Consider the following 23,106-nt stretch of genomic DNA (forward strand, 5'->3'; position numbering starts at 1 on the left):
CATTCTCGGGAATTTCAACATTTAGTTTTTGAAATTTAGGTTTTTTTTGTCATTTTAGGATATTTCGACTCGTACTTTTGAATTTCTGAGCAATTTTTTAATTTTTGACATTTTAAGATATTTTAATGTGTAATTTTTGAATTTTAATTCTGTTTTTCAATATTTATCATTTTAAAGTTTTTAGATTTATAGTTTTTAAATTTTAGTTTTGTTTTTTGATTGTTGTCATTCTAAGGTATTTCAACATATAATTTTTTAATTTCAGGTCGAGTTTTTGGTTTTTATTGTTCTAAAGTATTTCAACGTTTAGTTTTCAAAATTCAAGTTTTATTTTTATTTTTTTCATTCTAGGGTATTTCAACTTGTAATTTTTGAATTTTCGAGCGATTTTTCTAGTTTTTGACATTCTAAGGTATTTTAACATCCAATTTTCAATTTTACTTTTGTTTTTTGATATTTATCATTTTAAGCTTTTTGGACGTGCAGTTTTTAAATTTTAATATAGTTTTTTTATTTTTTCAAATCTAATGTCTTTTCACATGAATGTTTGAATTTTCATTCGATTTTTTTAGTTTTTGTCATTTTAGGGTATTTTAACATGTAGTTTTCAAATTTTATGTCTATTTTTATATATGTTTTTTATGATATTCTTATAAATTTTAAATTTTTTGATAAGATATTTCTCATAACAGAAAATGTGACAATGGTGTATTAAAAATCCCAGATGAGTCACGACACTTTCAAGCAAATGTGACATGTTGTGTCCAGTGAATCGTAGTATCAAAGATTTGATCTACATTGATAACAGAGCAGTTGCGGTTGTTTGAGAAGACATGCTTTGTGTATCGCCTTTGACTTCCAAACACTAGGTGTAGTGGAGTGTTGGTGCACTCAATTCTGCTACGACAGTTATGTCAGGGCTTAGGCAAGAATGAGCTTTGGTTCAAGATAAATAGGGTTGACATGAGATTCAGCTCATTCGAGTTTACTCTTATGATTGGGCTATTATTCAACCAAATCACTGCACTTTCATTATATATTTCAAATGGATTTGAACATAGGATTAAAGATACCTATTTTCGGGGATGTCAAAAGGTGTAGTATCATGATATAGAGTGTGTTTTCTTGACTAGGCTATAAGAGAATGACGATATCAACGTCGTCAAAATAGCCTTGCTGTATTATTTACATATAGTGTTATTGAGGAATAACTAACAAAAGAAGGTATTTGTAGAGTATCTCTAGTTGGTTGATCATTTGGATGGGTTTAATTCCTATTCGTGGGGTGTTTCGATATGGAAAATAACATCTGAGTCAATGTCTCAAACGAATGATAGAATTTGCTCCGATCAAATGTCTAACATGCGTAAATATGACATCTATGGATTCCCTTTTGCATCTCAAGTAAGTGTATATTTGTTGATTATCTATATTGATTGGCAAGGGAAAAATTAATTAAATTTAACCATTAATGTTTATATTGCAGTATTAAATATATGAGACGATCGACACCCTGTATAATTGGGTGGACTTGGTTAATGTCTATGCGTCTTTATGAATGTTCCTGGTTGGAGTCATATGAGAATTGTTTTCACTGATGATAAGATATGTAATTGCTAATTAATTAGTTAATTGATACTAGGATCATTGCAAATAAGTTGAACTATATATCTGAATAAATAGGATGATATTACTTTCTCTCTCTAACTGTTACCGATTGAGGAGGTTAGACCATGGTATATGAACATTGTTATGTACACGGGTATATTGGATCCATATTCCTCCTCATCCTCTTCGGTACCCTTATTGGCAAGAGATAAAGCATCTTCGATGATGCCACCTATTGATATACAAGCTATTAGTCTTGAGACACTTGATGAGCCTATTCAGCCCCTTGTTACAGAGCATACTACATGTCCTGTTGTTGAGACCCTAATCACCTAGACCATTTATCTTCTTGGGGTTCAGGAGTATGCTCTTAATTACCGCACATATGAGTGTCCATTAGCTACACCTATTCTATCCCCATTAGATGTTGTGTTGGCCCGATAAGGCAATATGTATTACGTGAGATTTTCTATTTACAAGATCAGATGTCTATCATGCGAAAGTAGATATCTTCTCAGATATCCCAATTAGAGGATCGTATGACTCATTTGGATGATATTGTCATGTGTACACGACTATCTCTAATTGACCATCTAACAAAGCCACATCTCATTTATTCCTCTTATAAATTGCATTTACTTGTTTCCCTAACATGCATATTAACTTCATGCAGGGTGCTCACAACGGTATTGGTAGGGCCTCACCCATTGACCCTTTGATTTTATTATGTCTCCCACATGAGATCTACAATTAATTGTTTTTTACAATATTTTATATGAAATATTGTTACTATATTTTATATGAAATATCATTGACAAATTGTTATTATTATTTGTATAGAGTACTAGCCATGAAGGGGTATTGGTTGGTCATTTGGTTACATCACCTCCCCCATCTGAAGGTTGTCATTTATTGTTGTTACTATATTTTTTTGAATTGTAATTGATCAATTTGTTTAAATATTCGAATAGAGTATTGGTCATGACGAGGTTTTGGTTGGCCCTTCAGTTGCATCATCTCCCCTACCTAATGTTTGTAAATTATTGTTATTATTATATTTTATATGAAATGTCATTGATTAATTTGTTATTAATATTCATATAAAGTACTACCCATGAAGAGGTATTGATTGAGAGTTCTCCCCGTACACCTTCTTAGACTGTGGAGGTAATATATATATATATATATATATATATATATTTATTTATTTATTTATAAAATGTCATTAATCAATTTGTTATTAATATTATTATGTATATTTAATTTTTTTTCTTTTTTTAAAGATAAGCAGTTATGTTAATTACTGAGATCCCTAGCTTAGTAATGTCGATAATGATTTTTTTAGACCGATAAATTTGATCAATTAACACATACTTTGACCTCATTAATTAACCTAAATCTTAGATCCTAACTTGTTTATGATGTGACATTATCTGATTAATTGAACATATATGAGTTGGATTCATTTTATTAATTCAGAAGACTTGACTAGATTTGACTATACTTTCCGTTAGATACCATTGGCATTTTTCATTATAACACTTAATCTTCCATCTCCCTGTGTCAAACTTAAGCACTCTGTATTAAAATCTTGTCTCAAGGGCAAATTGGTCCACAACATATTTAAAGTGTTTTTAGTCATGAAAAATGTCACCAAATTTTACATCATTTCCCTCTTGGATCGATCTTGCACCACTTGATGATGTTAAAAGTTGTGGAGAAAAATCGAGAAGCCATTTAAATGGATCAGTAGGGGCATTGTCAAAAAACGGTCTTGAACAATTTTCACCACTCATAATAAGATCTTCAAGATGTAGACTATTTATATCACAATTGCCTTATCAAAAGGAATATCAATCATCTCGTTCCCATCGAAGTCACCTTAGTTTGGAACCCTTTCTTTGTCTCCACGAGCCCATTCGTCAGCAATATAAAATGCATCATTATTGAAATCAATCAACTTTTTCCAATCAGATTCTTTTTTCACTTCACCGATTTCTTCTGTTTCTTCTGCCTCTTCTTCTTCTTGTCTTTTGATCGGGGTATATGTAACAAAAACAAGAATAAATTCCTTAAAGTATTGAGACATACTGATAAAGCCTTGGACGTCTTCATTATTTTCGATTTGTATAGGACATTCAAGCTCAATTCTTCTTGGTTTTATACATAGTTGAATGTAGTTTTTGATTGGATCAATATCGCAATGTTCACTTAAAAGTTGGATAAATCCCTCAAAAATTGTTCTAGAGGGAGTTTTAACCAATTGTTTACAACCTTCAACATACTTATTTGTGTTCTCATAACGTTGGATCCATTCTCCTTAGAAACAAATAACAGCATAACCAGTCATTTTAATTATTAATCATACAATGAAAAATTTCAGAGAAAAATTAAACATTTATAAATTTTTTTTTCATAATAACCATTTATTAATATATATGCCACCTTTAAATTCCCAACATGTCATTAAATGCCCCGATATATTATTTGAAACCAAAATGTTAATTTCATATCTTGGTTAATATCCAAATGACCCTTAGATTTTTCTAAAATTTTATTTAACTCTCTATAATTACCTAAAATTTTATTTAACGCTCTCATATGTTGACTTATATCAAAATGCATCTATATATTACTAACATTTCAATTAAAACATTTTTACATTGTTTAACATTATAATGTCTGCCATATTTGCCTAAAATTTTATTTAATGCGTTATAATTATCTAACATTTCATTTATTACCCTCATATGTTGTTTTGTATCGAAATACATCTGTATATTACTAATATTTTAGTTAAAACCTTTTTATACTGTTTAATATCAAAATACTCCAATATTTTTCTAATATTTCATTTAACCCCTATAATTTGCTAACATTTCAGTTAACATCTTTATATGTTTTCTTATATCGAAATGCATCTATATATTTCTAACATTTCATTTAAAACCTTCTTATAATGTTTAATATTATCATACCCCCATATTTGTCTAAAATTTTGTTTAAGTCCCTATAATTATCTAATTTTTTTTAACACCTTCATATGTTGACTTGTATTAAAATACCCCTATATTTTTTTAACATTTTATTTAAAACCTTTATACATTGTTTAATATCCCTATATTTTTCTAATATTTTGTTTAACCCCTAAATTATTATCAAATATCTAAATACCTTTTTTACATAACATACAAACTAGATTTAATAAATAAAATTAAGCTTTGAGTTAAGATTTGTATAAATACTTTTTTCTTACGAATTGATTTTTCCGACTCAAATTTAAAAATACTAATTTTTTCTTTCGAACGAATCTACAGTATCAAATATTGAGTAAAAATAAAAATGAAAATAAGTAGCTTAATGATATAAGAAAAATATGTGAGTGAGGGTTCATATAGAAGTGACGAATGGTAGTTGTGATATTTTAAAAAATATTTGGGGTATTTTTGTTTGAAAGTTTGAAAAGTGGATATTTTTGCTTAAAATGGGGGCAAAATGGGTAATTATATTAATTTCCCTATTTTTAAACACACCTAGCAATGTTATCTTATTTTTTCATTTACAAGATAATTTCTTCTAACCATAATCTGTGATCATGTCCGTATAATCCCTAAAGGGTTGGTCATTTATACTTATCCTGAATTTGTGGTCGTTCTAATTAATTATTGATAATAACACGAAGAAATGAAGGTAAAATTAGGTTAAATAATGTTTAATAGCATTAATAAGCCAACAGAGTAGATAGATAAGATGAATGCCGCACGTTTTGAGAGGTAAAGATCCAATTTTTTTTCCGGTAAAAGCTGGAAAAATGCAACTTTTCAGTATGAGCCAACGGGCATTCATGGCTACAACATCACTGGCTGGAGCTCTCAGATCAATTCCAAGGGCTAGTTTTAGTTCTGCTTCTGGTTCTGTGAAATGGGATGGTGGGGTTTCAATGGTACAAGGAGCTTCGAGAGGAATTGGCCTTGAATTTGTGAGTATTACCTTGTCTTATAATCAACCTTTTCAGATTATATCACTTTTTGATCAAATTCTTGTTCATACTTGGCTTATTGACACATGTGATTGGACCCTTCAAGGTGTATAATAGCATGGCTTGAAATGGTTAAATTTCCTCTTGGTTTGTACATGCTTAGACATTTTCTTGAAATGGGTTGAGTTACAGTTAGAATGGAGTTCATAAAGTGGAGTTTATGTTAGATATGGTGCTCGTGGAATGTTCATATGTGTTTTGTTCCTTACTGAAATTTTGCCACTTTCGTTATGGCTCGACATGTAATCTGGATGGTAAAGTTGAAGGCCAATTTATGTGCTATGTTTTATCTAACTTTAGTCATAGTTAACTTATTGAATTTCTGGTGTTGCTAAACAGTCTTGGTAGAAAAGTCAGTTGCTTTGGCAAGGGAATATGATGGTCACAATTCTTATGGAGCTTAAAGTTAAAATCTTGACAGTTGGATAATAAATTTGTGATATTAGGCTTGTGGTTTCTAAAATTTAATCTTGTGCAATCGTTCAGTGGGTATCTTTGACAGCTTAAGAGTTATTGTGAAGATGGTAAATTTGAATTGTGTTTTATCAATTACCACCCACAGGCTCTTCCATGGACCTTTTCTGATTCACCTCTCTGGGATCTTTTTGCTTATGTGTTGCTTTTGTGCCTGCTGGTTTTTTGTGTCAGAGGTTCTGTTATATGGTGCACAGCCAGGCAATTTCATCTTATTTAAGATGAAAAATAGGTTAAATTTGATATCTTACATAGCATTCTTAGGGATAGTGTGTTCTTGGCAAGCCTCTTTTATCATTATAAGATAGTAGTAGCATACACCATTTGACTATATGCAACTGTTCAGAAAGCAACCTGTAGTTGTATTGGTACCTTGGTTTAGTTTCTTGGTGTCAAAAATTTGCTATCTGAAAACATTTATCTCATTCTTACGAATATGCTCCCCTTGAATGATGTAAAAATCACCACTGAAGCAAGGCAATGCATTGTTGACTTGTCTATTTTTTTGTCTGATATAGGTTAAGCAACTGCTAGAGAAAAATGATCGAGGGCATGTTATTGCCACCTGCCGTAATCCAAATGTGGCAACAGGGCTTCTTGATTTAAAAAATAAGTTTGCTGAAAGACTTGACATTTTACAGTTGGATCTGACAGTTGAAAGCACCATAGAGGTTGGATTGCTCTCATTCTTATGCTTTGCCTATATCTTTTGTGTTGTGCTTTTCTTCTATGATTCCTCTGGCTAAATGTTTCCCTTCAACTACCTTTACTAGCCTAATTTATGGAAATTTCTTTTCTTTCTTTCTTTCCTTTGTTTTTCAAAAGATCATGAAAATTCACACCTGTATTTTTTATTGAGAATGCGACTGTGTGTCTTTACCATTAATCATATTCCTCTTTTCTTCTGGGAAACAAGATGTTCTATGGAATTTTGTTCTCTTTGGCTTCCTATTTTAACAATTGGAAAGAATTGATTAAATTTGTGTCGTCTGATTTAGCATTATATTTCAGGCATCAGCAAAGTCTATTACAGAGAGATATGGCTCCTTAAACCTTCTGATTAATGCATCTGGCATTCTTTCAATAACGAATGTATTGCAACCAGGTAGTTTTGATGAATCAAGTAAAACCTTAATGTATAGTTGAACTAGTTTACCTTTTTCTATTTATTATTAGGGCTTATAACTTATTTTCTTTGTTTCTCAGTACAGAAACAACATTGAAAAAAGTAGAAAGATCATCTTTGATGCTTGCTTATGAGGTTAATGCAGTGGGTCCTATTCTGGTGATGAAGGTGTGCTCACTTGTTACTTAAAAATCTTTGGCTATTTTGTAATGGAAATGGTATGATGAAAAAAAGAAGAGAAAGAATCCTGTTTTTCGTGGATTTTTCTTCGCTGTTGAATCCCAGCTCCTCCTGATGACATTATCAATGCTCAGCTTTTTTGTTTTAATTTACTTTTGAGTTTGTGGATTTGTGTCATCAATTAATATTATCATTATGTGCTTGCTTTTTCAGCATATGTGGCCTCTTCTTAAGGCTGGAGGAGGGACTGGGACTGAAAGGGAAGTAGCAGTTGTGGCTAATATAAGTGCCAGAGTAGGATCCATCGGGGACAATCGCATGGCAGGTTGGCACTCCTATCGTGCATCGAAGGCTGCCCTTAATCAGTGTAAGATCTTTGCTATGAATTATTGATTGTAATGCCGAATTCTATCAACATTTGATTCTTCTTTCAAGTGTTTCTAGCAATGAATGTACGATTCCTTTGTGCAATTCTTGTTTATTAATCTGTTGACTGATGTTTGCAGTGACAAAAACTGTGTCGGTGGAGTTTGCTCAAAGGAAAGATCCAGTTATATGCATTCTGTTGCATCCAGGCACAGTGGACACTGATCTCTCCAGGCCATTTCAGAGAAATGTTCCTGCAGGCAAGCTGTTCACCAAGGAGTTCTCAGTGCAGAAGCTTTTAAGCATCATTGACAACACAAAGAAGCATGACAATGGCAAGTTCTTTGCCTGGGATGGTCTAGAAATTCCCTGGTAGTTATTGCAATTTTTTCTGGAAACACAGGAGGAAGTAGGAAGCTGTTAACAAATAGAATTGCAATGAGCAGTTGCCAAGTAAAGGTGCATGCTACCAAAATGTTCTTGAAATAAGTCTCTCGATCTGAGCTTTACACCTGATGTATAGCCGTGCCAAGCTACAATGTTTTCAGACTTGGTCCACACATTGACTCGATTAAGGGCCGGTGAGGTAGATTACTATTTAGATCAACATAAAAAATAATCTTTAAAATAATTGTTTATTTAATCATATATATTCTAAATTATATTTACTTAATTTGACCTGAGGCACACATATAATCTGTATTGGCAAGGTGCTGTTAGGTTCAAATTCCAACAATTGCGCAGACTATACATTCTTTGGTTTTTTTTTTTTTTTTGGGTTATGAGTCGAATCATTTACAGTATGGCAAGCTTCAAGTGTAGTGTAATCTTGACATGGTTGTGGGTTGTATCAGACTATATTTGGTGCTGTCTGTTATATCTTGCCAAGGTCTGCGGCATGACAAGGCCCAAGTATGCCCTAGGGTCCTAGGTCGTGCCTCTATGGGCTTTGGCAGGTCTATTCGTATGCCTTATGGGTCAGTTTGATATATATATATATATATATATATATATATATATATATATATATAGAGAGAGAGAGAGAGAGAGAGAGAGAGAGAGAGAGAGAGAGAGAGAGAGAGAGAGGTATTTTTAATTTCTTTTATTTTTTACGGGTTGTGCTTTCCTGAGGGAGCCAGGTTCGGCCATTGGCCTTGGGCATGTCTAGTCTAATCAATGCCAAGAGAAACAGAAAACTTTTTTTAACAATAATATTTTATGTACAAATATTTTATTTATAATTTTTTTATATAAATTAATTTATTAAAATAATTATTTCACTTCAAATTAGAGATTAAAAAAAAAAACTTAGAGAGATTGCATTAAACAATTATATTTGTTCCATCCGTTTGTTAGAAATAATTTTTTGAAAGGAGTTTATAAAAAAAATTAAAATTAGGACAATGCTTAGATCTTAATCATACGATTCGTCTCCCCAACGTCATCCAAGTGTCTTTTGTTGTCGTCCCAACATTGTCTAAATGTCCTCATTTTCGCTTGAGCATCATATGGTCGTCGTCATGATCAAATCGAGCATTGTGATTGAGATCGATGAATCATAGGACATCCCCCTTTGAGCGTAGGACAAAGATAAAAGCGGTCGCTATTTCTTCTTCTTATGCCATCCACAAAAGATGGGTGGGGAAGGTCAGCTTCGATAATTGGAGAAGCACCTGTAAAAAATTTCAAACCCTAAGAGGGGATTCGTTATTTTTCAAACCTTAAGTGGGGGATGAGAGAAAATTATTAGATTTTTAAATAAGAAGAAATGTGATAGATTTTTACTAAATAATGATTTTACCCTTGTAGTAATTATAAAAATTAACAGATAGATGAGTGTTTGAGTTTGATAATATTAATGGGTAAAAACTTGAGAAAAGACTAATCTTTTGGGTGAAAATAAGTCCCTTGGCCATTATAATAAATAATAAAATTATGTACACAAATATTGATGTGTCATCATGTGATTGTATATAATAACTGAAATAATAATACTTAATGAAATTACAATGAGTACAAATGAAGATATAATGCAAATATTGACATATTATTATATGATTAATCTTTTTAAATTAAAGAAAAAATATCAATAAATTATATTTATATGAATGTAACAGAATTGAATTTATATATATATATATATATATCTATATCTGTTGAGATGATTAAAGATTGAAAAGATGATGCATCCATTGGCAATGAAAACAAGAGCATTTTTCACTCAAATTTCATAGGAGAATAGTGAAATTTTTGTCCATCTATTCATCCACTCTATTGAAATTTCTATATCTCATTCAATTAGAATTCAATTTCAAATCATTTTCAATACATAAAACCAATGTTTTTGAAACTAAATTAGACATGAACCTGGTGGAGGGACTGGTATTATCCAACCGATAATCAGACTAATTGATTGGTGATCAATTCGGTTAACTGTTTAAAAATAATATTAAAATTTTTTTGTATAATTTATCATTGAATTTATACTTAGAGTTATTTTATTAATAAACTTAATTTGATAATATATTTGTTTAAAACTGATAAGTGAGATTTTAGGTTCAAATCTCAATAATGATTAAAAAATTTGATTTCTTATATTGACCTAGTCTAACTCTGAAAACGTTTTCAAATGGACTGGATATATTTTTACTAACAAGTGATAGTGCAACTGTTAGGGCCTATTTTTATGATTCCAACAAGATAAGATAAACTACAAAACTATCAAGAGGAGAACATCAGAGAGAATATTGAAAGCTAAAGTTTAAGAATGGAGGGTAAAACTACTATTTTTGAAAATTCTAGAGGGTTGCTGCAGTTTGAAAAATATGGAAACCCTGTGTTTAGGGGAGGGGAATGTTACTTTTCAAAGTTTAAAAAGTTTAAGTAAGGATGAAATTGTTAGTTTTTAAAACTTTGGGGAGAAAATTAATAAATTTTATATCTTTTTAACATTAACAGTAAAATAATGATATTTATAATGATTATTAATTTGAATATCAATGATGATATATTATTATGTGATTGAGTGATTTTAAATTAAAGGTAGTAAAAACAAAAACAAAAAAGAAAAAGAAAATTGTGTGGCACGATTTGTAAACACATTTTAACCCTTATAGGATATAAATAATACTTTTTAACTGAAAATCAATTTAATTAATTAAAAAAATCTTAACACAGTACCATAAAGTGAAATTACTATATATACCTACGATTTTATTTTTTAAAATTACCATATAACTGTAAATTAACAAATAATTAAAAATCAAAATTATATGGAAACCCTCTTATTTTTCTTTCTTTTCATGCTTACCCCCTTATTTGGAAACCCTAATTACCAATGACCCTTCTTTACCATTGTCACAATCTTATCACTTTCAATCCCACCATCTTATATAAGTTATTGGCAACAACCCATATAGACCAGGGACTCCTCAAAGTGATGTAACAATATGAAAGTGAGGAAGAAGATGAAAAGCAAAAGAGAAAAAGAAAACATCATGGTCAGAATTATGTTTTGAACTGGTTAGCAGAGAATTGCAGATCCCATAGTGATGGAAGCTCCAGCACCAAAAAGCCTAAAGAAGAGCCACACACTCCATAGGGAAGCCTTGTGAGTCACTTTCTCAACTAAAATTGGTGATCAGTTTTTGTTTTTATTTTTCTCTTATTTTTAGTAACAAGGAAGCTTTACTTGAATTGAATTATCATTTTAAGGTTGAACCTATCAACCAAGCAAATAAAATCTTAAGTTTTGATATATCGTTGGCTAAATTTGAATTCTTACTCTTATATTAGAATCTCTCTTCTTTACCATTTGAAAAACTTTTTTTTCTGCATTTCTTTTCTTTTGATTTAAACATTTTAAACCAAAATTCATTATTATTATAAATATTGTTTCCATGCAAAAGGCCATGCACTTTCAGTCTCGAAAGCCGTAAAGTTAAATTATGGGCATGGGGTCGTCTCGTCTTGAAGCTATTCAAATTGTTGATTGACCTCATTTTCTATTCATTTTAATTTTCTTTTCCATTAGTGCTTGTCTTTGTCTCATCATTTGAGCTTTCACAATGATCAGTAGTTCTTTCAATTTAAATCACTGAACCAATGATTTTTTAGGGTTGATAAGAAAGACACTTCAATTATGAGAATGTGCTTTCTTTATAATTTGTTTCCCCACTACCCCCCTATTACAATAATATACCATGATACTAACTTTCGCATCTCTTATAATAACACAAGACAAAACCTCTCTTCATCAATTTGTGGCTGAAATTCATAAGGGTGGATGTACACTTAGCCGAGTTTGAATATTTTTTAGTTCAAGATTAGTATAAATAAAAAAATAGGGTAATTTGTGTTCGGTTTAAGTTCATTGAGTCAATAATATAGTTAAAGTTTAACTCAATCTTTAAGTTCGAAGTTTAAAACTCGATTTGAGTTTATTATTCGAATTTATAACTTGAATTTATAGCTTAAATTTATGACTTGTTGACAAACAATATCATTTTATCCAATAATGAGTAAAACAATATTGTTTTGATAATTATTTGATATATCTCGAATCAAATAGTGAATCAAATTCAAACCAAATCAAATTATCATTCGACTTATAAATTAGACTGAACCGAACTCTCTCTATCTTGAGTTTAACTTGTATTCATGATAAATATGTTAAACCTTTTAACTCAAACTCGATTTGAATACGATGTAAATGAATTCGAGATAAGTTGAGATGAGCCAACCAACTTTTGAAACTTAGTTAGCTTGTTCGAGTCAAGCCCTACAAATTCGTCTTTAGAATGAATTGATTTACGCTAGTTAAAGTTTCTGGGGTTGACCCCTAGCTCAGCAAAAATGTTCAACAGTTCAACTTAATTTTATCGACAACAAAATGTCACACAGTGAAATATAGATCTCCTTTTGCATTCTTGAATACCCTTTTGTTTATTTTTATGATAGTTATTCATAATTAAAAAATGATTTTAATTAGAGATTAATATTGTGAGACCTTAAAAATGAGAATGAGATTGAAATTAAATTATGATGTTGTCAAATGGTGATTGATGCTAACAATATCTATGCAATCGGAACACTGGCTCAGCCTTGTGGTACAACCTATGTGGGTCTCCGACACCACACCAGGGTGATTAAATCTGGTTTGATTGTTGAAGTTAAGCCCATAAAAAATTTTAGACTAAAATTTAGGACCTTCTATTTTGGTTTCATATTTTTTTGTTTAGATCTAGGTCATTAAAAATTTTGGACTTCGAGCTTATTATGGGCCAATTTGTAATTTTAAAAAACCTGCAAAAACACTCTTGTAAAGTTGTAAGTTTGAAAATCTGATAAATACAATCCTATTTATAATAAATTTTTGTGTCTGGTTATTTAAACTCAAACCTGATAATTTAATTAAAAAAATATTTTATCCAAGCTTGTTTGCGGCCAGAATTTTGTTGCGCTTGAAATTTATTTTGTTGGGCCTAAAAATCCGGCTTCGGGCTTATCTAACCCAATTTACAATCCAACCAGCAACCATCTTCAACTTAATTCTTAAGGACAAATCTATCAAAAGATTATTCGGACGGGCTAAGAAGGAATTAAAAGCCCAAAATTAAAATTGGCCCATGGGTTGGAGTTTCATCTTCTATTGATATTATTGTATGAATTTTGTGACTGGTTCCATCAAAATTTTTAGGCCAGAATCATGCCTTCAACCGCCGGAAGGATTGGTTTGCAGATCGACTAATCCGTCTGGTCAATGAGACTAATAACTTTAATATGATATAATTAAAATTATATTTAATATATTACAACGTTTGACAATGATAAATTCAAGTTTTAAAACAATGGTTTTAACAGAAGTTGAAATTTGAAATAATTACGTATAATTTGCTACAGACACACGCCTTTAGCCATGCACCCCTTTAAAGGTGGCAATGGAAGGCCGAAAATGGCAATATTTGACGTGTCATGGGTTGTGCCATGACAAAGCCTCAGAAAAATGTAGGCCCACCAAAGCCTAAGACCTGTGATATAGCCCACGACAAGACCAGTTGGGCCTCGGTGGCCTTTTTATTCATATTTCCTAATCTATTCATATTCAAAAAGTCCTTTGTAGGGAAATGCATAAACCATAGGGAAAAAAGTTATCAAAGGAAAAGGAGGAAATGTTTTTTTTTTTTTTGTTATTAATCAAAAACTTTATAGATTGATAGATAGAGAAAAAAAAATGTTGAAAATGTGATTGGTCACACATCCTTGATTTATAATATTGTATTTTCTTTTTATATACCTAAACCATAAACCATATTGGACAAAATAGTAATTTTCTAGTTCTAATTATAAAATGATTTCATTTGATTTGAGATTTTGTCAAACCCTTTTTTTCTTTTTTCTTTTTTTCAATTTAATTTAAAAAATTTTCTAAATCGAATTGTGCATAGCCTTAAGAGGGGGAAGTTCTAACATCAAACCTTAGGGGTGGCATACGTATACGTGACCTTTCGTAAACTTGACTTGGTTAGCCGTATTGGACTTATGAAATAGTATTATAAAACCTAGATTGGATTGACAAGTTTGATCGAATACTGGTAAAAGTTTAAGCTATCAATCTGGATTGGCTACGGTTAAACTAAGTAATCATGATGGGTCACAATTTAACTGCTAAGTCAGTTTGGTTTGACTAATATGATAACATCAACATAACATTAATATGACCAAATCTTCTTTTCAAATTTTAATTATATTCGATACTAAAATCATTGATTTGTATGTCCGATTGACCCACAGCTAGGTCATTGAATCAGATTAAGGCCTGATCTAGGTTTGGTTAGGAAACATTGTTATCATAGTAGTTGAAACACGTATAGTATTATGTATCAAAAACTTAATTTTGTGTATCATATATTGCAAAATATGTTTTTTTGAAAATAAGGTAATAAAAAATAATTAACATATCATCATTTCGGAAAACATCACAAACAATCCCTAAAATTAAAAATTTTTTAGATACATTCTGATTATATCATCATTTCTCTAAAAAAATATATTAATATGTATTGGTACTATATCTTGTATTGTACGATATATCTACCATACTGTATTAATACAATACAATTTATTATACATATTATTTTTACCTGTATTGTATTTTATCATATGATACTTATCATATATCATAACTGGAAAATTGTACAGTTGATCTTCTTCATTCCTTTTTGAAACTTCTCAAACAAGTGGCTTCTTTTCCCTTCTCTCCAGAGAATTAAGTTAAAATGTTAGGGTTTGCACATTGTCGTACTCTCTGCTTTCCGAGAATTACTAAGAAGTAAAGAATGAAAGTCTCTAGTTTTTGAGGTCTTTACTTAATGCTGTGCTGTTTGGTTCTCGAGAAAATTTTGTATTGGAAAGGAAAGTATGAGGATAAAATTAACTAATTTTAGCTTGAATTATCCTTTTTGCATGTGCAATCGTGGGGAAATGGAAAGTGAATAAGCTAACATGTTTATGTCTCTTGGCTTGACTTACATTTATCATTTGTTGGTTTCTGAGAAAATGCTGAGAATCAATAGCGCCAAAGCTTGTAAATTACGAAGTTTAGAACTAGTATTCAGGTTTCTCTAAAGAAATGTGTGGGCTAATTGTTTTTTTTTTCTTTCTTTCTTTTGTTAATTTTATGGAGGTGTGTAAATTGAGCCTACTGCCACTATGAAGTTTAATTCTTGTTTTGATTCTTAGTATATTGAAACTTCTTTAGTTTTCTTGTTCATGGCTTTTGTAATTCTGGTTTTATCATTCTGTATCTGTTTCAGAGAAACTTACATTAGATCGAAGCATTACCTAACAAGCTTAAGGCAAAAACTGTAAGTGCAACTTAGTCAAAAGTTTAATTTTAAAATGTTTTCAGTGTAACACACCTCATTTTCTTATTACCTCTCCCTTTATATTAAAAAAACTAACTATATACAAATAAAAGCCAAAGGACTATTTCACCCCCCAAGTTTAAGTGCTACCCCAAAGTCACACCAATGAGGTTTGAAAAACCCAAAATCTCATCTATTAGTTAAAAATCACAGTTATGGTAAAGGGCAAAATCGTCTTTTAACAAAAACTAAAGTTTTATTACTTTGAGCCCCATTAGCTTGAAAATCTCACAATTCTCCCCACCTGAAGTTTGAAAAATCAAAATTTCCTCCTTAGGGTTGCAATTCATGGTCGGAGTCGTCGGAGATGGCCGTCTCCGATGGCGTTGGCTCTCCATCCAAGCTCAACTCTCCTTGCCGATCACTTTCTAGCCACCGGTGTAGGCTATTTCCTTCGACAAATACAAAATCGGGGTGTTTTTGTCTGGGACAAAGATGATTTCGTTTTTGTCAGAGACAAAGACGATCGTTGGTAGTCTTCGACGGTCACATCATCTCCATCTGAGACCTTTGAGGGTCATTTTCGTCTCAAATGAAGACAATCCGACAAAGATAATTTCGTTTTTGTCGGAGGAAATAGCCTACGCCAATGGTTGGAAAGTGATCGGCAAGGATAGTTGAGCCCGAATGGAGAGCCAATGCCACTGGAGAAGACTATCTTCGGTGACTTTGACCATGATTTGCAAACCCTAGGGTGGAAATTTTGATTTTTCAAACTTCAGATGGGGGAATTATGAGATTTTCAAGTTGAGGGGGACCAAAGTAATAAAACTTTAGTTTTTTCGTTAAAAGATTGTTTTACCCTTAACCCTAACTGAGATTTTTAAAGGATGGGTAAAATTTTGGGTTTTTCAAACCTCATGGGTGTGTCTTTGCTATAGCACTTAAACTTGGGTGGGAAATAGTCATTTAGCCTACAAATAAAATAGAACATTATTTATAATCATTCCACTGTATTCCTAACATGCTACTGAATAATGGATTAAAATCTTGAATAATGTAAACTATTCAAGAATAAGTTTACATGTTTGATATCAAATTTTTTTAGCCACAATATTTTATGTACAAATATTTTATTTATAATTTTTTATATAAATTAATTTTGTAAAATGAATATTTCACCTCATATTAGAGATTAAAAAAAAAAAAATTAGAGAGATTGCATTAAACAAGTATATTTGTTGCCTCGGTTTGTTAGAAATAATTTTTTGAAAGGAGTTTATATAAAAAATAAAATTAGGGCAATGCTTAGATCTTAGTCCCATGATTCATCTCTCCGATGTCATCCGAGCATCTTTCGTTGTCGTCCCAACATTATCCAACCATCCCCATTGTCACTTGAGCATCATATGGTCATCGTTGTAGTCGAATCAAGCACCATGGCTGATATCGATGAATCATATGACATCCCCCTTCAAGCGTTGGACGAAGATAAAAGTGGTCACCCTTTCTTCTGCTTAAGCCAACGACAGAAGATGGGTGGGGAAGGTCAGCTCCAATCATTGTAGAAGCACTTGCAAAAAAATTCAAACCCTAGGGGGAAATTTGTCACTTTTCAAACCTTGGGTGGGGGTAAGGGAAAAATTGTTAGATTTTTAAATGGAGAGAAGTGTGATAAATTTTTATTTTTTTAAATATTTTTACTAAACGATAATTTTACTCTTGACATTAATTGTAAAAATTAATAGATGAGTAAGTGTTTGAGTTTTATAATGCTAATAGGTGAAAACTTGAAAAAAGACTAATTTTTGGGTGAGAATAAGTCCTTTGGCCTAAATAATAAACAATAAAACTATATACACAAATAATGATGTGTCACCACATGATTGGATATAATAAATGAAACAGTTATACTTGATGTAATTACAATGAGTATAAATGAAGATATAGTTCAAATATTGACGTATTATTATGTGATTAATTAATTTTAAATTAAAGATAAAATTTCAATAAATTACATATTTATATGACTGTAACACAATGGAATTCACACACACACACACACACACACACATATATAACTGCTGAGATGATTAAAGATTGAAAAGATGATGCATCCATTGGTAATGAAAACAAGAGCTTTTTTCACTAAAATTTCATAGGAGAGTAGTGAAATTTTTGTCCATCTATTCACCCACTCAATTGAAATTTCTATATCTCATTCAATTAAAATTCAATTTCAAATCATTTTCAATACTTAAAACCAATGTTTTTGAAATTAAATCTAACATTAACCTGGTGGAGGGATTGGTTTGATCCAACCGATAATTAGACATATTGATTGGTGATCAAATCGATAAACTATTTAAAAATAATATTAAAAAATTATGTATAATTTACATTGAATTTATACTCAGAGTTATTTTATTATTAGAATAAACATAATTTGATAATATATTTGTTTAAAATTGATAAGTGAGATTTTAGGTTCAAATCTCAATAATGATTAAAAAATTTGATTATTTATATTGATTCAGTCTAACTCTGAAAATGTTTTCAAACGGATTGGATTTATTTTTACTAGCAAGTCACAGTGCAATTGTTAGGGCCTATTTTTATGATTCCAATAAGATGAGACAAAATGCAAAACTATCAAGAGAAGATTATTGGAGAGGACGCCGGAAGAGATGCTAGAAGCTAAAGTTCAAAAATTAGGGTGAAATTACTGTTTTTGAAAGTTTTAGGGGGTAGCATAGTTTGAAAAATATGAAAACCTTAGGTTTGGGGGGGGGGGGGAATGTTACTTTTCAAAGTTTAAAAAGTTTAAGTAAGGATAAAATTGTTAGTTTTTAAAACCTTGAGGAAAAATATAATAATTTTATATCTTTTTAATATTAACAGTAAAATGACGATTTTACTCTTATCTCTAACAGAAAAATTTAACAACAATTGGGTTATGGGTGTGTGTTTAGATTTTTCAACTGCCGCTAGTATATTTTTGAGATCAAGCTAAAACTTGAATGAGAAATAGTCCTTTACTCATCTATCTTGAGTATCTAATTAAATATTCAAAACTAAATACACATATCTTTATTCTATTATTAAATTCTAAATATTTGTAAATGATAATGCCTTTGGGATTACAACACCGGCGAACTCGGGGATTGAATTAACGCAACAAAATTAGAGCACATAATCTGGGTTCTCTCATGTATCTTGCTCTAAGTTATATGTATATAGATTTTAATTCATTGGTTAATTATGCCCATAATAAACCCTAATTACCAATGACCCTCTTTCACCATTGCAACAATTTTATCGCTTTCAATCCTCGTCACCTTCGTTGTCATTTTAATATGAGCTATTGTCAATGGCAGAGTTCACTCGCTTGACGACTTGAGTGAATATTGTCATTGACAACAACCCATGTAGGCCTGAGACTCCTCAAAGTAATGTAACAATATGAGAGTGAGGAAGAAGATAAAAAGCAAAAGAGAAAAAGAAAACATCGTGGTCAGAATTATGTTTTGAACTGGTTGGTAGAGAATTGCAGATCCTACAGTGATGGAAGCTCCAGCAATTAAAAGCCTAAAGAAGAGCCACACACTCCACAGGGAAGCCCTGTCAGTCACGTTCTCAACTAAAATTGATGGTCAGCTTTTGTTTTGGTTTTTTTTTTTTTTTTTTTAATAACAAGAAAATCTTATTTGGGTTAGATTATTTTTTTAATATTGAATTTGCTAGTCAAACAAATAAAATCTTGAGTCTAGTAATCAATCCTGTAACTATTACATTAAATAAGTTAAAAGTTTAATCTTGGTATGTTATAAATTTTATTTAAACTCTTGCTTTATGTTGGAATCTCTCCCCTTTGCCACTTGAAAGACTTTATTTTTGCATTTCTTTTCTTTTGTTTTGAACATTTTAAACCAAAATTCATTATTATTATAGATATTGTTTCCATGCAAAAGGGCCATGCACTTCCAGTCTCGAAAGCCGTAAAGTTAAATTATGGGGTCGTCTTGAAGCTATTCAAATTGTTGATTGACCTCATTTTCCATTCATTTTAATTTTCTTTTCCGTCAGTGCTTGTCTTTGTCTCATCATTTGAGCTTTCACAATGATCGGTAGTTCTTTCAATTTAAATCACTGGACCAATGATTTTTTAGGGTTTATTAGAAAGACACTTCAATTATGAGAATGTGTTTTCTTTATAATTACTTTCTCCACTACCCCACTGTTACAATGATTTATCATGATACTAACTTTCGCATCTCTCATAATTACACAAGACAAAACCTCTGGCTCAAATTCGTAAGGGTGGATGTAAACCTAACCGAGCTTAAATACTCTCTAGTTCGAGTTTAGTGAAAGGAGGGAGACCGCTGCATTTATGTGTTCTTAAAAAAAGAGAGGAAGAAATATGCTTTCTATACTTTTGTGTAGGTAGGAATATGACATTTTTGAGATATTTTATATGTCCAATTACCAAGTAACTATCTAACTATCCAAATTCCTCTAATTGTCCATTAATAGTTAATATAATCAGATTGGGTCAACCTATCATGGGTGGATCTTAAATCTAATAATTTGTTTTTTAACAATGTTACAAATCAATTCATCCCCAACCATGAATCCTAAAATGATCCACAATTTTTATGTATGAATTTGTTTACTTAGAGTTGAATTTTATTTGGGTCAAGTATAAATAAAGTTCAGTTAGAGATAGGTTTAAATATAAATGAATCAATTTGAGATTGACGAGCTGAGATTTGAGCTTGAATAAAAAATAATTTTAAATGAACTCAATCCTTAACTTAAACTCGATTTATTCGAATTCAAATAACTCAAATCAAATTCAACCCTATGTACCAAACTAATGGACACTACTCTGTTAACGTTATTTTAATATCTTTCCTTATATGTATATATAAAGTAGTACTATGTGCATAATTTTATATACAAATAATGATATATTACTATATGATTAAGTTATTTAAATTAGAGATAATGTAATCACACGATAACATATCATTGTTTATACACATAATTTTATTGATACATATATTAAGATATTATTTAAGATTTTAATTCATTTATGTTTAACTGCCAATAACATAATTACAAAAATAAACCCATAAAATTAGGAATCAAATTCTGGCTTACAACTTAATCTTCGAGTAGCCACCAAGAAATTAATTACAAACCTCCAATAATATTAATAATCTCATTAAATATATAATTACATAAATTAATACATATTAGTATTTCTTATCTCATTATATAATTACAAAAATCAAAACATATTAATGTCTAAATTAAGGCAATAAATAATCAAACTAAACTTTGGATACAAAAGAGCACTAATTTTCCATTTCTCGGAAAAGAAAATTTTACAAGAAAATGGTCAGATTGATAGCTCAAATCAAAGGTTAATCAACTTAATTAACTACCATCTATCTCAAAATCTACAACAATAAATAAATAAATAAATAAACAGAAAAAATTAATTTGATATTTAATAATAAAAATAATCAGCCATTACTTGTCTCCAGCAATTCATCGATGCTCCCAAAAATGGCTGGTTTTGATTGGATTTCAGGATCCTTTTTTAGGGTTTGCAGAATTTTCTTTGGAACCAAACACTTCTCTTCTGAATATAATTTTTCTTGAATTATTGGAGACTCGAGAAGAGTTTGAAGCTCTTGAAATGGAAAAAATTCTTCTTTTTCCGCAATTATTGGCTGCATGAGTTGAAGAAGTTTGACTTGAGCCTGCAAGAACTTGACATATTTTGAAGCAGCTTGAAACATTTCAGCAGTGTTCAATCTATGGCTGCCTGGAATCAGCTTTCCTAGCTCTTGAGTCTTCTCCGTAATCTTCCTTCTTCTCTCTCTCGCCGCAACGCTTTGCGCCTTCAAGCTTACGCTGTTCGGTTTCTTCGTACTATTCTTTCCAAAGCTGAAACCTGCCAGAGGAGGAGGCGGAATATCTGGCAGGAACTCAGAAAGGGGCTGTGGTGGCGGTGGAGGAGGAACAACATTTGTGATACACCCGGAAAAGGATTCAGGCAAAAAAGCAACCGAATCATGATGATCAACGTCAAGCCCATCTCCATAGTAGCAACTCCTCTGGCGCTTCGAATAGTTCTGATAAATTAGCTGAAAATCTTCTACAGGGAAGATGAAATTATCGGAAAGAGAAGAAGGGAAGTCATCTGGAACATAATCATTATCGAAACCGAAGCCATTATTGTTGCTGAAACTGAACCAGTTGAAATAAGAATCCAAGTCCAAGTCGTTGTTGTTGTTGATGTTTTCAGCTTCCGGAGGAGGGAAGCTCAGCATTTCCTGGTTGAAATAATGCTGAAGAGAGAAGCCATTATCCCAAAAGCTCAAAGCCATGAGGAAAAATTTTGCAAGAATGAAGTCAAAAGAACGAAGAAGACCGAGGAGAGAAGTTTAGAATAATAGCTGAAAATGAAAGTTTAATTTGAAGATATTGTCTTTTTGTCTGTTGAATTGGAATTGAAAGGAGAATTTATTTAATATATATATATAAAATATTTATTTATAAAATTGACTAACGAATTAGAGAAGAAAGTGGGGGGGGATGAGTACTAGGGTTTTTGCGGAGAGAAATGAGGTGATTGAGGAGTAACTAACTCCTGATTAGTTGGGTTAAAAGGGACACGTGGAGAGGTTTTACTGGTTGTTGGTGGGTCAATTAAGAAACCGTTTTGGGTTATGGCGGCTGCCTTTCTAGTTCTTGTGTTTAACCTTCCTTGTAATTAAGCAACCGTTACTGTTAATTAATAGCTAATTTTGTTCTAAATATAATTAAAAGAGTTATTTTTAATAATAATAATAATAATTATCGTTTGAATTAGAGATATATATAATACTCAATTATATAATAATTTGTCATTATTTTATTTATATTTGTGCTTGTTATTAATGTACATAATATTGTAAATGAATTAATCAAAATTGATTTCTCTTGTGTAAAAGAAAATAATAAATTATAATAAGAGCTCGAACACAGAGTTAAAGGCATTTTTTTGCCAAATTTATGATTCATTTACAAATTTTTGACTTCAAATTTTAGGTATTAAAATGAAGGATAATGGACAATTTTGTAATATTCATTAATTTATAATAATATACGTTCTAGTTATAGAATTATGTGTATTTATTTTAAATATTGAATTAAGTATTTAAATTATGTATCATAATATATTTAAGTGATTTTAAATAAAAAATAAAATAACACCCAATAAATTTGGTCAAATAAAGTCAAAACTTGATTATTTGGCCAAAAAAATTAGTTTTAGGCTAAATAGAATTCCAGCAAGCCTAGCTAAAAAATTTTGTCTATTACGTTATCGAGCTCGAGCTTCAACAAATGTTGTTCAAGTGTGAGACCAATAAGGTAAAAAATTTATTGTG

General features: G+C 30.9%; 2 protein-coding genes across 2 annotated transcripts; one reads left to right on the forward strand and one right to left on the reverse strand.

Annotated features, from left to right (window-relative positions):
* Window positions 1-5,184: 5,184 nt before the first annotated feature.
* LOC123205836 (uncharacterized oxidoreductase C663.09c-like) lies at window positions 5,185-8,466 on the forward strand. The gene is made up of 6 exons (XM_044622884.1): window positions 5,185-5,587; window positions 6,640-6,792; window positions 7,133-7,226; window positions 7,333-7,415; window positions 7,641-7,794; window positions 7,934-8,466. The coding sequence occupies exons 1-6, from the start codon at window positions 5,363-5,365 to the stop codon at window positions 8,167-8,169; spliced, it is 945 nt and encodes a 314-aa protein (XP_044478819.1). The 5' UTR covers window positions 5,185-5,362; the 3' UTR covers window positions 8,170-8,466.
* Window positions 8,467-21,192: 12,726 nt separating this feature from the next.
* On the reverse strand, window positions 21,193-22,062 carry LOC123205848. Its single transcript, XM_044622894.1, has one exon. It carries the CDS (start codon window positions 22,060-22,062, stop codon window positions 21,193-21,195), a length of 870 nt encoding a protein of 289 aa, XP_044478829.1.
* Between the last annotated feature and the right edge of the window lie 1,044 nt (window positions 22,063-23,106).

This window comes from Mangifera indica, unplaced genomic scaffold, assembly GCF_011075055.1.
Source record: "Mangifera indica cultivar Alphonso unplaced genomic scaffold, CATAS_Mindica_2.1 Un_0017, whole genome shotgun sequence".
Classification (NCBI taxonomy): Eukaryota; Viridiplantae; Streptophyta; class Magnoliopsida; order Sapindales; family Anacardiaceae; genus Mangifera; species Mangifera indica.

Excerpts from the sequence above, each read along its gene's own strand:
- LOC123205836 (XM_044622884.1), top strand. The coding sequence starts at position 5,363 with ATGCCGCACGTTTTGAGAGGTAAAGATCCAATTTTTTTTCCGGTAAAA. Across the intron at positions 5,588-6,639 it reads GAGGAATTGGCCTTGAATTT|GTTAAGCAACTGCTAGAGAA; the intron begins GTGAGTATTACC and ends TGTCTGATATAG. Across the intron at positions 6,793-7,132 it reads CAGTTGAAAGCACCATAGAG|GCATCAGCAAAGTCTATTAC; the intron begins GTTGGATTGCTC and ends ATTATATTTCAG.
- LOC123205848 (XM_044622894.1), bottom strand. The coding sequence starts at position 22,062 with ATGGCTTTGAGCTTTTGGGATAATGGCTTCTCTCTTCAGCATTATTTC.